The sequence below is a fragment of the Lates calcarifer genome, linkage group LG5 (assembly GCF_001640805.2).
Source record: "Lates calcarifer isolate ASB-BC8 linkage group LG5, TLL_Latcal_v3, whole genome shotgun sequence".
NCBI classification, from domain to species: Eukaryota; Metazoa; Chordata; class Actinopteri; family Centropomidae; genus Lates; species Lates calcarifer.
In genome coordinates, this window is record NC_066837.1 from 27,415,601 (window position 1) to 27,429,562 (window position 13,962).

A 13,962-nucleotide genomic window follows, 5' to 3' on the forward strand; every position below is an offset into this window, starting at 1 on the left:
GATAACATGCCCAAAATCCTAATGAGATGCTAGTAAAAGGCGAGGGAAAGAGAGCTGGCTTCAAAATATTCAAAAAAAAAAAAATCGACTGCAGTGTTTTATAAGGAAGGAAATTCATTCAGCGTGTTTGTTAAGTCTCAAGGATACACTGAAGGTATTTTGGTGAGAAAACAGTGACTATAAATGTAACTGAAAGCTCCACAGTACACCTTACTTTTTTACTTTAATCAGATCAAACTAGAATCATAGAGATTAACTGTATATATATATATATATATATATATATATATATATATATATGCTCTTGTTGAGAGTGAGATGAGAGGATTGATTCTGCTCTCATGTCTGTGGTAGCTAATAACCTGGAAGCAGAAGGAAACAGCTAGTTAGAAGAGTTAAAAAAAATACACCTACTAGCACTTCTTAAGCTCGCTAATTAACATGTAGCGTCTCATTTGTTTCCGTCTGCTTTCAGTCTTCATGCTAGTTAGGCTAACTGCCACCCAGCTCCAACCCTATACTTAAAGCACAGTTATGAAGGCATATTCACATTACTGCAGGAAACTAGGGTGCTGATATTTCGCCAGGTGAATATCTTTTTGTCTGATTCAATCTGAGGTCAACTTTTTAATGTACAGTTCCAGACATACAGAAACACAGCAGTGGTCAACAACGACTGGCTGTGCCACAGAGGTCAGCACAGCCTGGAACACAGTTCAACAAATTACAGTTTCTGGCATAATAATATTAATGTGCCTTGAGAGTGGTTCAGATCATCTCATCTAACACTCAAGACAGTGAACAGGCGATGTTTGCCAAAATCTCAAACTGTTAAGAAGAATAAACATATTACATACTGTTTCCAAATTGACCATGTCATTTTTCATGCAGCCACACTGGACGTTCTCATCAGAGTTGTGATTTATTCCTTGTTAATATCATACCAGGGTATTCTGGGCTCAGGCTTTGCTCTGAAGGTCCAAGAGCAGCACAGACAGAAGCACTTTGAGAAGAGGAGAAACCCAGCTGCCTACCTCATCCAGGTAAAGACCCCTCTCCTCTATGTCTCTGACACACACAGTCAGTTTTGGGCTGGAAAATAAAAAATATTACTGCTGATGTGTGAAAGTCAATATGAATTGTTGCTGTTCTTCAAAACAGTACATCATAGTGTCTAACTGAAATGAATACCTGTCTAATATAAATTGTGATTGAAAGTCCTCTCCAGCTTCTCCCTTTCCTCCATGGACTCTGAAACTCGAATCTACCCAATAAAAAGCACATAGCATGTAGCCTCACTCTGTCCATCCTTGTGCCCCCTCATCATCACTTTGCAGTAAGCTCTTTTCACCTTGCTGTGTTTAAGCCCCCCCCCCCCACATTTCCTTCTTTTCCAGCCTGATCTTCACACTCATTTTGTGTCATCCTGATTTTTAGTGGTGCTGACTTCACATTGTCCTCCTCAAATATTTCTCCATACGCTTCCTTTTCTTCCGCTGCTCTCTCACCTACTTTCCTCCCACATGCTTCTCCACTCTCTTCCTATTTGGTTTCCCCTCTTTCCTTCCCATCTTATGTTCCCCTCTCCCCCTCTCCTGACCTCCACCTCCACTTGTCTTCTCTCCACCACCTCCTCCTCCTCCTCTTCTTCATCCTGTCCACCCCCGTGTTGTACCAGGCTGCGTGGCGTTATTATTCCACCGACAGTACCAGACCCTACCTAGACGCCACATGGCGGCACTATGAGAGCCTCCTGCCTTCCCACAGGCATGTATCCATGCCTGACCTCCGCCCAACCACAAACGTGTGACACACCAGTTTTTTTGTTTTCACTAATCAGCTTTTAATTTGTTTTCTTTTCTACTCTCCTCATCCTCTCTCTCCTCTTCCTCCTCTTTCTTGTTACTCCCTCCTCGGCTTTGGTTTTTGTTGTCTTTATTTTTTTTCTTTCCATTTATCATTTTCTTTTGGGGTCTCCTTTGTACTTTTTTCTTCTTTCTGGTTTTGTGTATTCTGCATGCAGTGTGTTTGGCGTAGTTATGCGGCTGATGAGAACTCGGTTTCCATTGCTACCTGGAAGCCTCACTTGAAGGCGTTGCATACCTGCAGCCCTACGAAGTAGGTACAACTATGGCAGCTGGTGTCTGTATTTGGTGTCTGTGCCACTCTAGCCATCTTTCCCTATACTTCAATTATGTGCATTTTAAGTTACTGTGTGTGCATTTTTAAAAAAGATTCAACCTTTTCACTTTTTTCTGCTCTGTTGTCTTATTGTTTAATGTATCTGCTTTTTTATCTTTATTGAACATATAAATGCAATCATTTTGATCATTTCTTTTTTCTTATGAGAAAATGGTTCACAGCCATCAAAGAGACTAATAATTTCCAGGCTCTGTTAATCTCAATTTTCTGCAATTAACAGAAAAACACACTGACTTTAAAAACATCTCTAAACAACCTGTAAATGTAGCTGCTGTTATATAAATGAACTTTTTTATCCCTCCACACCATTCACAGTCAGGTCAGGCTCTAAAGTCAGTTTGAGGGCTCAATGGGCCAGGACTGTGACTGCTGTCACTTTGACAGACTAAGGCAACAATTTTAGCATTCGCCCTCAGTGGTATATTCATTTACAATGGCAGTTGTGGTCTCAATGAGCCAGTCAAGCTTTTTCAAAATTTGCAGCACTTCAGTCTGCTTAAATTGGGAGGCCACTCGGTCCTGATGGCCTGAGTTATTTAGAGGAACAGTTTACAGTTCATTTTGTTATTGGTTTTGGCAGCTGGTATATCTATGCATGAATCATGTATGGATCACTTGGAGGGTTTTCCCATTGACAAACAAATGAGGACGCACACACAGGGAGGAAGAGAACTCACTGCGGCAATGTTATGAAAGCTTATATGTCAACGATATCCCCGTTATTTCACCTCTGTACTTCAGTTCATTTTACCTTGGACCACAGGGAAATGATGTACTGATGTACTAACCTTTTAGTTTTGCCCAGGTTTATGTTTACATTGATTTTTTTACAAAATAACAAAGGGGAGTAAACATGATGTCACACACTGACCAGTCAGCTTCATGCTTCTAATGTGTATATTTGAGAAGTAAATGATTCTAAGCAGCATAAGTATTAACAGACTGCAGATCGACTGCATGCTTTGAATAACGACGAACGAGCAGCGACATGACAGAGAAGAGGTTTCTTGTAAAGCACTGTTCTGGAAGGTACAATTAATCCAACTGACAGCTTGCACACCAGCCCAAATAAACTGTGCTAACTCGGGAAAACACACCAAGATTCATTTTAACTGAACAGGTTAGGTGTGAAGGTATCCTAAGAAATAGATCAATTTACTAAAAGCCAGTACATTTGCTGTAATAAGTTTGTTGTTGTTTGTATGAGGAACTCATCCCCACATTTCCAAAACTTTTTTAACTGCACTTTGACAGATAGTCTTTCACCTCTAGCTCGCCAACATGACACGTAATTCCTGTAAAAAGTCACGGCTAGTAGAAGTAATAGCCCAAACCAAGATAACAAAAAGTTGGTTCTAGCAAGTATCTTTAGTTTAAAAAAGTATCATTAGCTTTAAAAAGTATCATTAGCGTAAAAAAGTAACATTAGCATAAAAAAGTAACATTAGCATAAAAAAGTAATGCTGGTATATATGAAATTCCTGCTGTAAGCCACTTGCACAAATTAAGGGTACACAACCTCCCTCATTCTATACACATGAATGTGTATTAATAACATCATCATGTATAAACTTCCAGCCATTTTCCATCTAAATATATTAGACACTAGATGTATGCCTGATGTGTTACCAGTTTCTATGTAAAATAAACTACCACCTTATTAAAAATCCACGACTCTGACCAGAGTGGTAGATGCTAGCTAATTATGCCTTTCCCTCTTGGGGATAGTGAACATTCTCCATCCATCGGCTTTGAAATTCTTGCCGTTTATGGCACAAGAACAACTTTTTGATCTTCTAATTAAGCCTTCACTCTGGTTTGTTTTCTACCCTCCCCTTCTGTGCGTACATGACATTGCTCAGAAACCTGTTTGGAGCCTGGAAATATTAGGAAAACCATCTGCAAGGCATATAGTGTACAGTTGTAGTCATAATGAACTATGTACATAGCACAAATGCTGGTTGTAATACTCCTTACAGTGACTAAGTGGCAAATCTTCAGTCACTCAGTCACTACCTTCTCTTTTTGCAAGTGCTTCCTTAGTTTGCCTGGACAATCTGCACTGACCTGCATGTTTAAAGTGAGCCTGCTATTTGTTAAGGTCTCTTTCACCTGGAATGCTTATTATTATTATGCCGTCTCAAATCCTCTGCACTTGTAACAGCAACTGTTGCTGCCAAAGTTCTTAATGCAAAAATCTTCCTATCATGCTGATATAGAATACCATACCAGTGTGTTTCCAGGTTTTAGCTCCTTAACCACAGATTTTGCATACCAAAAATGAGTGCCCACCATTTTTGAACCTAAACAAGTTTCATAAATGTTCCAACAGATTTTTATATTTTGCAAAAATAACTGGAAATGATGGGGGGGGGGTGTCAACATAACAGCATGGGTTTTTAATATGGTTAAATGGCAACATGATTTGTAGGAAATGTGCTGAAACATGCAAACTCACTGGTATGGTCCTATAGGGTGTTAACAGTTCAGTATTATGAAAGGATGTTTTCTAATAAGTACTTTCTTCCACTCATCACCCCCAGGAAGGAGCAGGGAGAGTCCACCACAAGGTTTGTGACTGTGCTTTTTCTGAACATTTACTGTCTTCCACTATCTTGTATCTCTATCATTTAAGTATAGGCCTGGGTACCTGAATATATATGGCATTCCTCCATACGTCACTGTGTTTACTAGCCAGTTCCTAACTTTGTCTGCTGTTTAGTGCTGAGAAGCTACAGTAGTACACAGTGGGGTTTTCATGTTCACAGCTGAAGAAATCTGCAGAGTAGGGTGATAATTCTCCAAGTTCATCACGATGAGCAATCGCTATAATACTGGACACGGTCAGTTTTTCATATATATTGATTAGTGTAGCTTTGCAGTAAGATATCAGAAAAACTTTATTTTGTTATGTGGACAGAAACTATAGATGCACTAGTATCTAAAAATACTAAATAATGATGCCCTGCTCCCAGCCCTCTTTGGAGAAAAATATCAACCATTATAAACCTCAAGACTCTTGTTGCTCCACTTCTGTGTGAACTGCACTGTCACTGAAAGAGTAACGTCACCCTAACTGGAGGGGATTAAGTTTGTGGGTAATGAAATGTAGCCCTGCTTAGAGCGACTTTTACACTGGCACTCTCTGTGACTCATTGTTTTATCTTTCTGTTTAATGTTTGGTGCTTTATCTTTCTTTTCGTATCACTTCTCCTCCCAAAATCACACACACGTGCACATGCTGAGCCACTAAAATACAAGCAGTTGCACACACACACACACATCCATACATTTATTATTCTTATTAGAAATTATATTTTGTATGCCTCTGTGCTCATATTACCAACTTTTTGAATGATATCAGTGCTCCTAATGTTAGTCCTTTATAGCAAATGCATTTTTAGAAACATTAGTGGAGGACAGCATGCAGGGCAGTGAGGGCTGAGTGATGTAATGTGTTGTGTTTGCAGTTATGAAACACTGAGTAAATGTTTGAGAACCACCACAGGAAACTGAATGCAGTCAACTGTTTAGCCCCTGAGCCTGGTGTCTTATAGTATGAACACCACACTGCAGAGTGAGCCAAAGAATGTGAGAATTCAATAAGATAAAGAGCCAAATTAAGAGATGAGAGTCAGCCTTGTCTGTGCACAGGCAAGAACAGAAATCATCCCACACAATCCTGAGCATGTCTTGAGAACGAAAGAGGAGAGTTCCAGTCTTCACCTATGCTTTTGCAAACCCTGGCTCTGTTTACATCTCCACTGCAGAGCCAGAGAGGAGATTAAAAGCCACACTATACAGTCTGACTGGAGCTGCCTTACTTTATTTATTAGCCAGAATTATTTATTCATTTTCAAAGCAATACATCACAGAAGTGTGGCGATAAAACACAGCTACAGAACAAAAGAATTACATGAAAAACAAAGACCAAGGTCTGCATATCCTCAGTGGATCCAGGATTGTCAGTCTAAAGGTTACTGGCCTCACGCTGGTGACTCAGGCACTTGTTGCCATGGCCCAGCTGAATTCACATAGTTAAATGAGGGATATCGACATGAAGTGCGTGAGTCACCAAATTGCAGCCTTTTTCAAATGGTGCTGTAGATGTTCATTTTCCTCGACTAAGCTCAATTGCCTCCATCCTGCTGCTTCTAAATGTCAGTGGTTGACAAATTGAAGCACCAGCAGAAACTCTGATGGATTACTTTTTGCTTCATAGCCTTCATACTTAAAGTTTTACAAAGGATCATTGCATTTACATACATTTTACTGACAGTCATCCAGAATGACTTAATGTAACGCAGAGCAAAAAATAACTAGCAAGAAGCACAATGAGAAGGGTCAACGTAAAAAAAAGGACAAAGGGTAATAAGGTGAAAGAGCAATATTTCATCCACAAAAGATTCAGAGGTAAACATTTTCTCTCTTCTAATTCTTCATCATGTAACACATCACCATATGTCTCCTCTTGGTTTTTTAGTAAAATTCATAGTAATAAACAGAAGCTACTGAGGAGGTGTACCACTCGGAAACATAGGTACACAGCATTTCTGCTGCCCTGTTACATGACGTTTTTCTTTGGGAATGCTGACTAATTCTTGGTGCATGGGTATCAGTAGGAGGCTGTGCAACCTGACAGAGGGCAGGGCCAATAAATCTTGCAGGGAGACATCAGTTGCTTTTATAGTAATACACTACTTTTGCCTGAGCAATGCGCTACCTCTGGCTTGTTGTGATTTTGGTTTTAACTACATTTGCTCTCAAATCATTTAAGCATCATTTTCTGTTAAATAATGAACACCTGTAAGATTTTTCATGACTGTACAGAGATGAAAATTGTTATAAATGAAATGTATTATTCACGCAGCTCCAGGTGATGCATCTAACCTAATGTCACACTCCACTCCCCATAGCACTGATACAAGCTTTAAACTGTGGTACTATTCCTTGAAATAGTTATGACATTTTGCTGTCACTTACATCAAATGCATGTAACACAGTCATTGTAGAAGATAAGTCTGGTGATATTCTATATTTTATTGCCAATAAATCCAATGAAAAAGACCAAAACCAGCAATGAATCAGTGAGTGAGTCACATTGTTACACTGGGTGACATGTTCCTCCATTCTCATTAACATGACCACATTAGCTCATTTAAACTCAATACCACATGCACTATCCTACTGCTGTAAACACTCACTAGTGCACCAATGATGTATTAACCTGAGGCTGAAAGTAGTTCAGTTTACAAATGCAACATTTATAACTGCGTGTTTAAACCTACACTGCCAAGCTGTTTTAGGAAATTACTGAGTCATTTTTAAAAATGAAATTGTATTTGTGACCTGATTTACATCTTCAGTAGGAACACATTCAAGAGAGGTGGGGCAGAATGTACTGAAAGATGGATTAACACATTTTCAGTTTTGGTTATTCCATTAGATTTGTTGACAGTAAAATATACAAAACAGACTACAAAATATTGCCAGCCTAAAGGTAAAACTACACATGCTCAATCCAACAACACTGAAGTGATTGTATTTAAATTAGCCATGCTTGTTGCCTTGCACTGCCTTTGCATGTAGCCATAATCAACCACCTTCTGTTCATTCACTTTATGCAAGTAATTTCCAATTACAGTGCATTCAGAAAGTATTCAGATTTTCACATTTTGTTAAGTTGCATAGGGTAGGGTATTTAGTGTAGATTGATTGGGGGGGGGGTGATTTTTAAAAAATGTTATTTTAGCATAGGGCTGCAACTTAACAAATTGTGAAAAAAGTGAAAGTGTCTGAAAAATTTCTGAATGCTCTGTATTTTCTTCCATAATCCCACTCTTTCATGACACATGGAAGTTATGCACAATAAATCCTGTGGCTTTAAATGATGATTTGTAGTTGGGTATGGTAGGCAACATATTATCAGCAAAAAATAAGTATGACCATCATATAACCATTTGAAACAATAGTGTCGCACTGAAGGTCCCTTTAGGTAACATGCTCACTAATTAGTCACATAGAATGACTTACTGTAGCTGATGTACATGTACACATCCAGGCACAACTCAAACACACAGCTGATGTGTCATACCTAACCTGAGTTTGCATTTTGTGTAAAGCTCCTGCTGCAATGCTGCAATGCATGCTGGTATTTCTCCATCCTATGCACCAGCCCCTCAACTTTGTATTAGTGGTTAAAGTAGTGGATGATGACTGCCATGATTACATCATGCAAAGGAGCAGCATTTTGCCAAAAGTTTTTGATAATTTATGTTGTTGCCCTGAAATTTCTATCATTAACATATATTCATCTGTCTGTCATTCCACCTCCTCATAACACCATTCCCCTCTTATTCCTCTCATTCCACCTCCCCTCTATCAGCCAGAAGTTGAGCTTCAAGGAACGGGTGAGGATGGCGAGCCCCAGAGGTCAGAGCATCAAGAGCAGGCAGACGTCCTCAATGAACGACCGGCGGTCACCGGTGACTGAGTCCGGTACAGAGGGCACCAGCCCTGCTAAGGTACAGAAGAGCTGGAGCTTCAATGACCGCACACGCTTCAGACCTTCACTCCGCCTTAAGAGCCAGTCCCGTTCCACCACTGATGGTGAGTGACTCTGTCCTGCCACTCCTAGTTGAGTCAATGTCTGACTTACTTTAGATTAATTTGCAGTACTAAGTTGGAATAGCAACTGGAACAAACTCACTCTCTCCATATATAGTGCTCAGTACAGCATTTCTACTGAATAATGAAAAATTGTGTTTTGATGCAGATTAACTGCAAAAATGCTAAGTCTTATCCTTTATGCTAAAATATAAAGGAATAGTAAAACAAATTTTAAAAAATCTATCTTACCTTTCTTCCAGAGAGTTAAATGAGAAGATTGATACCACTCTCATGTCCGTCCATTCAGAAAACACTGGAAGAAGGGAGAAATAGCTAGGCTGGCCCTGACTAAAGGTTAAAAAAATCCACCCATCAGCACCTCTAAAGCTCATCAACTAACATGTTTTTCTCATTTGTTTAATCTGCACACTAAAAAAGAATAAAAACCAGCTAGGTTGTTTTCATAATGCTTGGAGTCTTCATGCTAGCCAAGGTATCCCTGTCCTGGCTGTAGTTTCATACTTAAATGATAGAGATGAAAGTAGCATCGATCAAATTCTCAACAAGAAAGCTAAGGGTTTTCTGTCCAAAATTGTTGAACTGTTCCTTTAAGTCCAAGCAGGCGAGCCCCCTAGTTGCACTTAATGTATTTAATCGAGGCGTCCATCCAACCCACCAGATCTGGTTCTGACAACTAATTCAGGCAGCTGAGTGGAGGAATGCTAATGGTCGCTTGCACTTCCTTCCTTTGGCCTAACAGTGCTGGCCTGGCAAGCCCTCCTGGGTAACGGCCAGTTGGTGTTTGTGGGTGGACTGATGGATTGATGGAAGGTGGGGGTAGTGAGCTCCAGCAGCCATATGGGGTGTTGGAACCAGCCAGCTGGCTGAGGCCTGTTGGTAGCGAGGAATCAATAACCACGCTAGCCAAAACCAAACTGGTTGGCTGGTTAGCCACGCTCCATCTGATCGTTCACTGACATGTTGGCTAAATGAGATGTTAGAGGATGGGAGATGTTTCCCTTTCATTATGGCTTAATTAGAAGTGAAATAAGAAGTTATTTCAGTGGAAGACTTCTATGTTATATATAATGGAGCAAACCGTTAATCAGGGACTGTTTAACATTTTAATCTGGTGATACCCTACCCCCAGTCTCTTTCTAATCAGCGGGTTAGACACAGTGTATCTCACACATACAAACACTTACGCACACACAGGTCTTATCCAAGGTCATTTACAATATTTGGTTGAACAGAACAAACAGTTCGACTGTGCAGTCCAGCTCTTATACTGTAACCCTCTGCTCACCTCCTCTGGGTGTCATAACTCAGGAGGCCCATAAACGGAGCTGCATTGTCACAAAGTTGCATTGTTAGCTATATATCTGCAGTCACACCAGGGACCTTTTCTTTACTACTAGTCTGCTGTTCCAGACAGCAGCTCAAAACACAGTTTTCCTCTGTCCGCATCAGATAGGTCTGCTTTTCCCTTTCACTTTCAGTTCAGTCCATTCAGTCAAATTGTGTGTTTGCATACACTGTTGTAATTTCCAGTATCACTATTGGCAGACCATGATAAAGATCTGTGTAAACACAAAGCTTTGTTTACATTTTTACTTCTTAAAGCTAAACTAACGCACACAATAGATAATATGTGTTCTTGTAGTGATGAACACATACAGAATTATCATTTAGCATTTATGTGTCTTAAAAATCAACGTTTTGGTTTTCAGGCCCCCAGACTCACCTCATTTACAAACACAGCTCCAAATGAATGCCTATGTTGCTCTATGTCTGCTGGATGTAAATAGGCAGCTGTTAGTGAACACATTCTGTATGTAATTTATGAAGTGATAACATTGTCGTTGTTGTTGTTGAGAAAAAATCTAACAATGCAACATTAAAGTTTTTTTGAACATAACATAACACCACATAGGAAAGGGGCATTATTTCTTTTGCCGATAATTAGTTGAAATACTGACAGATTGTGATTTGCAGGTGAGACAATGATCAGTAGAGTTTTACTCTACAACCATGCAGGGAAGACTGGAAATAAAATCAGATGTAGATGCTCAGGTGTGGGTGGGAGGATTCTTACTAATCTCTGGATTTATAATAGTAAGACTAATACAACACTTGTGAATGCATAGTTTGAGCTTCCATTCTTGTAAAATGCCATTGGTGACATAAAGTGGTCTCATCAAGGAACAAAATCTGAAAAGTCCTTCTTTCCTGTATCCTCTCTCCTGAGCAGCAGACTCCAACATGGCAGGGGAGGATGGCTTCGACGAGAAGGGCTGTCACTGCGAGATCTCAGTGGAGGACTTGCTGCCCTCAGTCAAGTCTGTCATTAGAGCTGTCAGGTGAGGCAAAAGGCTTCCTCCTACAGTCCAACTAATAAAATATGTTTTCTGCTGCCAAGGTTGCCTGCAACAATCCTGATTGTGCCCCTGCCATTCAGCAGCTTTCCTGATTGAAGGTAGTCAAAGGATTAAAGTGACTGGAAGATTTTTAGATCCTCTTTGGTTCATGTGACTGGAGAGAGGGAGGAAATATGGTTAGTGGGAGCATTAACACTGTCAAGCTATGTAAGGTGATCATGTTACAAGGACACAGCTTGTGTCTTAGTCATGATGTCCAAACAGAAACATAGTCAGTCAGATGCAGTTTCAACAAATACTACAAGTTTGGGTTGAACCTGCAAGAGGTAAATCTTAACTAACTTTAGATTGTGGTTCGCCTATTTGTTTTGTTTGTTTAGAAAATGTAGAGCCAGTTCAAAAACCTGCTTTTTCAATCAAACATACTTTTTCAATCAGTGTCTAACTGTAAGGGATGGATTTTTTTTTTTTTTTTTTTTTTTTTTGGCTCTCACATTAAAGATTTATGTTCTTTTTTTTCTCTGTGCTCTTTCCACTGATTTAAAGTGGTACTTTTGTTAACAATTAGAATTAAGCAACAGCTGAATCAGATTCTGACTAAACAGTTTTTAAACTATTATTGTTGCTTGATTAATCCTGAATATGTCATATAATGAAGATGATTTAAGATTTGCGTAAATTAAAGATAAGATTTGATTATAACTAAACTCAGTTTAACTGAATCCTTGTTGGTGTAGTTCAGATCATGAAATTTTGCAGCATTTTTTGGTATTATTTGATTTGTATTACAAATTCATTTATATTCATTTATTCAATTACACTCATGCAGCTTTTTACTGTTGTAACTGGTTGAGGTGGAGGTCATCTTAACTACTTTGTGTGCCATTGGGCAGTTTAATCTATAGCAGTGCTTCATACTTTAAAAGCTCATCATATCCTTTGTTTGGAAAACATTTACTTGCAAAGTAACTAGTAAGTAGTCAGTTTTAGTGGTGTTAATTTCCCTCTGAGACTGAGATTGTACTTTATTGGGTGAGACATTCTACCCCTCTCGTGCCAGCGATGCAATATGTTGGACTGTTTCTTCAGTAGGCCTGATTCTGCAAAGACATGTTGCTTTTGACATGTTTGAATGCGACTGTGCTTAGGAGCAGAAATATATTCTTTGGTTATCTGGTGTGACCAAGGGCATAGTGGTACAGTGGTTAGCACTGTCGCCTCACAGCATAGAGGTTCTTGGTTCGAACCCTGGTTCACTCAGTGTGGAGTTTGCATGTTCTCCCTGTGCCTGCCTTGATTCTGTCCAGGTACTCCAGCTTCCTCCCACAGTCCAAACACATACAGGTTAGGTTAACTGGTGAGTCTAATGTGAATGATAGACTGCTGCTCTGTCCAGTCAGCTCTCACACAATGTTAGTCAATGTCAGTTGGGATTGGCTCCAGCGACCTGATCTGAAATTCCTTTGTATTTAGTGTAGACTCCACAGGTGCATAAATTCACAGAGCTTTTCCACAGCAATAGTTTTTTCATGCATTTCATTGCTAAAATAAGCAGCCACCACCTTGCTGGACGTTGTTACAAGGTGGACTGATGTGATTGTTCAGGTGTTCTGGCTGTATTGGTGTGAAGAAACAGGTAGCTGGCATGCAATGACACATTTTGAGCACCTCTAAAAACAAGAACTATAAAGGTAAGGTTTTCTGTGTTTTCAGTAGCCACAGTCTGTGAAATATTCCAGGCTGATGGAGTCACAGAAAGTCATCTGCACTGACTGCATCAGAGCTCCCCCTTGTGGCTTTTTCATGACCCTCTCTGTTGTTATGCAGGATCATGAAGTTCCATGTTGCCAAGAAGAAGTTTAAGGAGACGCTGCGTCCTTATGACGTGAAGGATGTGATTGAACAGTACTCTGCTGGTCACCTGGATATGCTGTGTCGCATCAAGAGCCTGCAGACCAGGTAGGAATAACAACACACACACACAGCATGGCAACATCATCAGCTGACAGTTTTCATTGCTGTAGTCTTTGCTGTCAAACCAGAGCTGTTTGATCACACTGTAACTGATTCATCTGTGTCTTGGTGTATATGTATGTGTGTGTGCGCATGTATGCGTGCACCTGCACACATACCTTATAAATGTATGGGTACATATGTGTATTATGCTGATGTGCGTCTATTTTTTCTTTTGCATTCTGTATGTATGCATATGTATGTGTGTGTGTGTGTGTGTGTGTGTGTGTGTGTGTGTGTGTGTGTGCGTGCGTGTGTGTCTGCTTCCCTCACAGGCTGGACATGATTGTACGTCCACAGCCCCTGAGCAGCAGAGCCAAGACCTTTTCCTCCCCCTCCCTCCCTGTCTATTACAGGCAGGGCAGAAAGAACTCCACTCAGGGGTCAGAATATGCCCATTCCCTCCCCCTATTCTTCACATGTCACAAGGGATCAGTTCACTTCAGTTGGTCAAGTTGGTTCAACAGCTTGTTCACCCCCCCCCCACCCCCAAAAAAATATGATAACTATAATTATAAGATGACGATTACATTTCTTTTTTGAATTGATTGAGCTGGAAGTGAAATGATCCCCGCCTTCCTTCACATATGTCTACCACGCATCACTCCTTCTGTTTTGGATGGTGCAGTCATCCACTAACCAAACTCAAAGTTCTGCTGAGGAACCTTTGGTTACTTTGTCACGTACCACCCACCTAAATATTGTCACAAACCAAGCTCACACCCCTCCAATGGCAACAACACTCCCCAATGTCAGGGGC

At 40.1% G+C, this 13,962-nt stretch overlaps 1 protein-coding gene across 8 annotated transcripts in view; it reads left to right on the top strand.

Moving 5' to 3' along the window:
• The window catches only part of kcnq5b (potassium voltage-gated channel, KQT-like subfamily, member 5b), a 136,504-nt gene that overhangs the window by 96,993 nt on the left and 25,549 nt on the right, over positions 1-13,962 (top strand). For 2 of the 8 annotated variants that reach the window (XR_007813299.1, XM_018678438.2), the window contains 8 exons: positions 948-1,043; positions 2,024-2,118; positions 4,746-4,772; positions 6,686-6,742; positions 8,588-8,811; positions 11,063-11,171; positions 13,017-13,148; positions 13,478-13,585. Coding sequence is in view for 7 of the 8 variants with exons in the window: in XM_018678438.2 (XP_018533954.1) it covers positions 948-1,043; positions 2,024-2,118; positions 4,746-4,772; positions 6,686-6,742; positions 8,588-8,811; positions 11,063-11,171; positions 13,017-13,148; positions 13,478-13,585 (848 nt within the window). In the remaining variant the exon portion in view is untranslated. Of the gene's footprint in view, positions 1-947; positions 1,044-1,678; positions 1,772-2,023; positions 2,119-4,745; positions 4,773-6,685; positions 6,743-8,587; positions 8,812-11,062; positions 11,172-13,016; positions 13,149-13,477; positions 13,586-13,962 lie in introns of all 8 variants that reach the window. The other 6 variants (XM_051070885.1, XM_051070886.1, XM_051070887.1 and 3 more) reach the window with 6 other exon arrangements.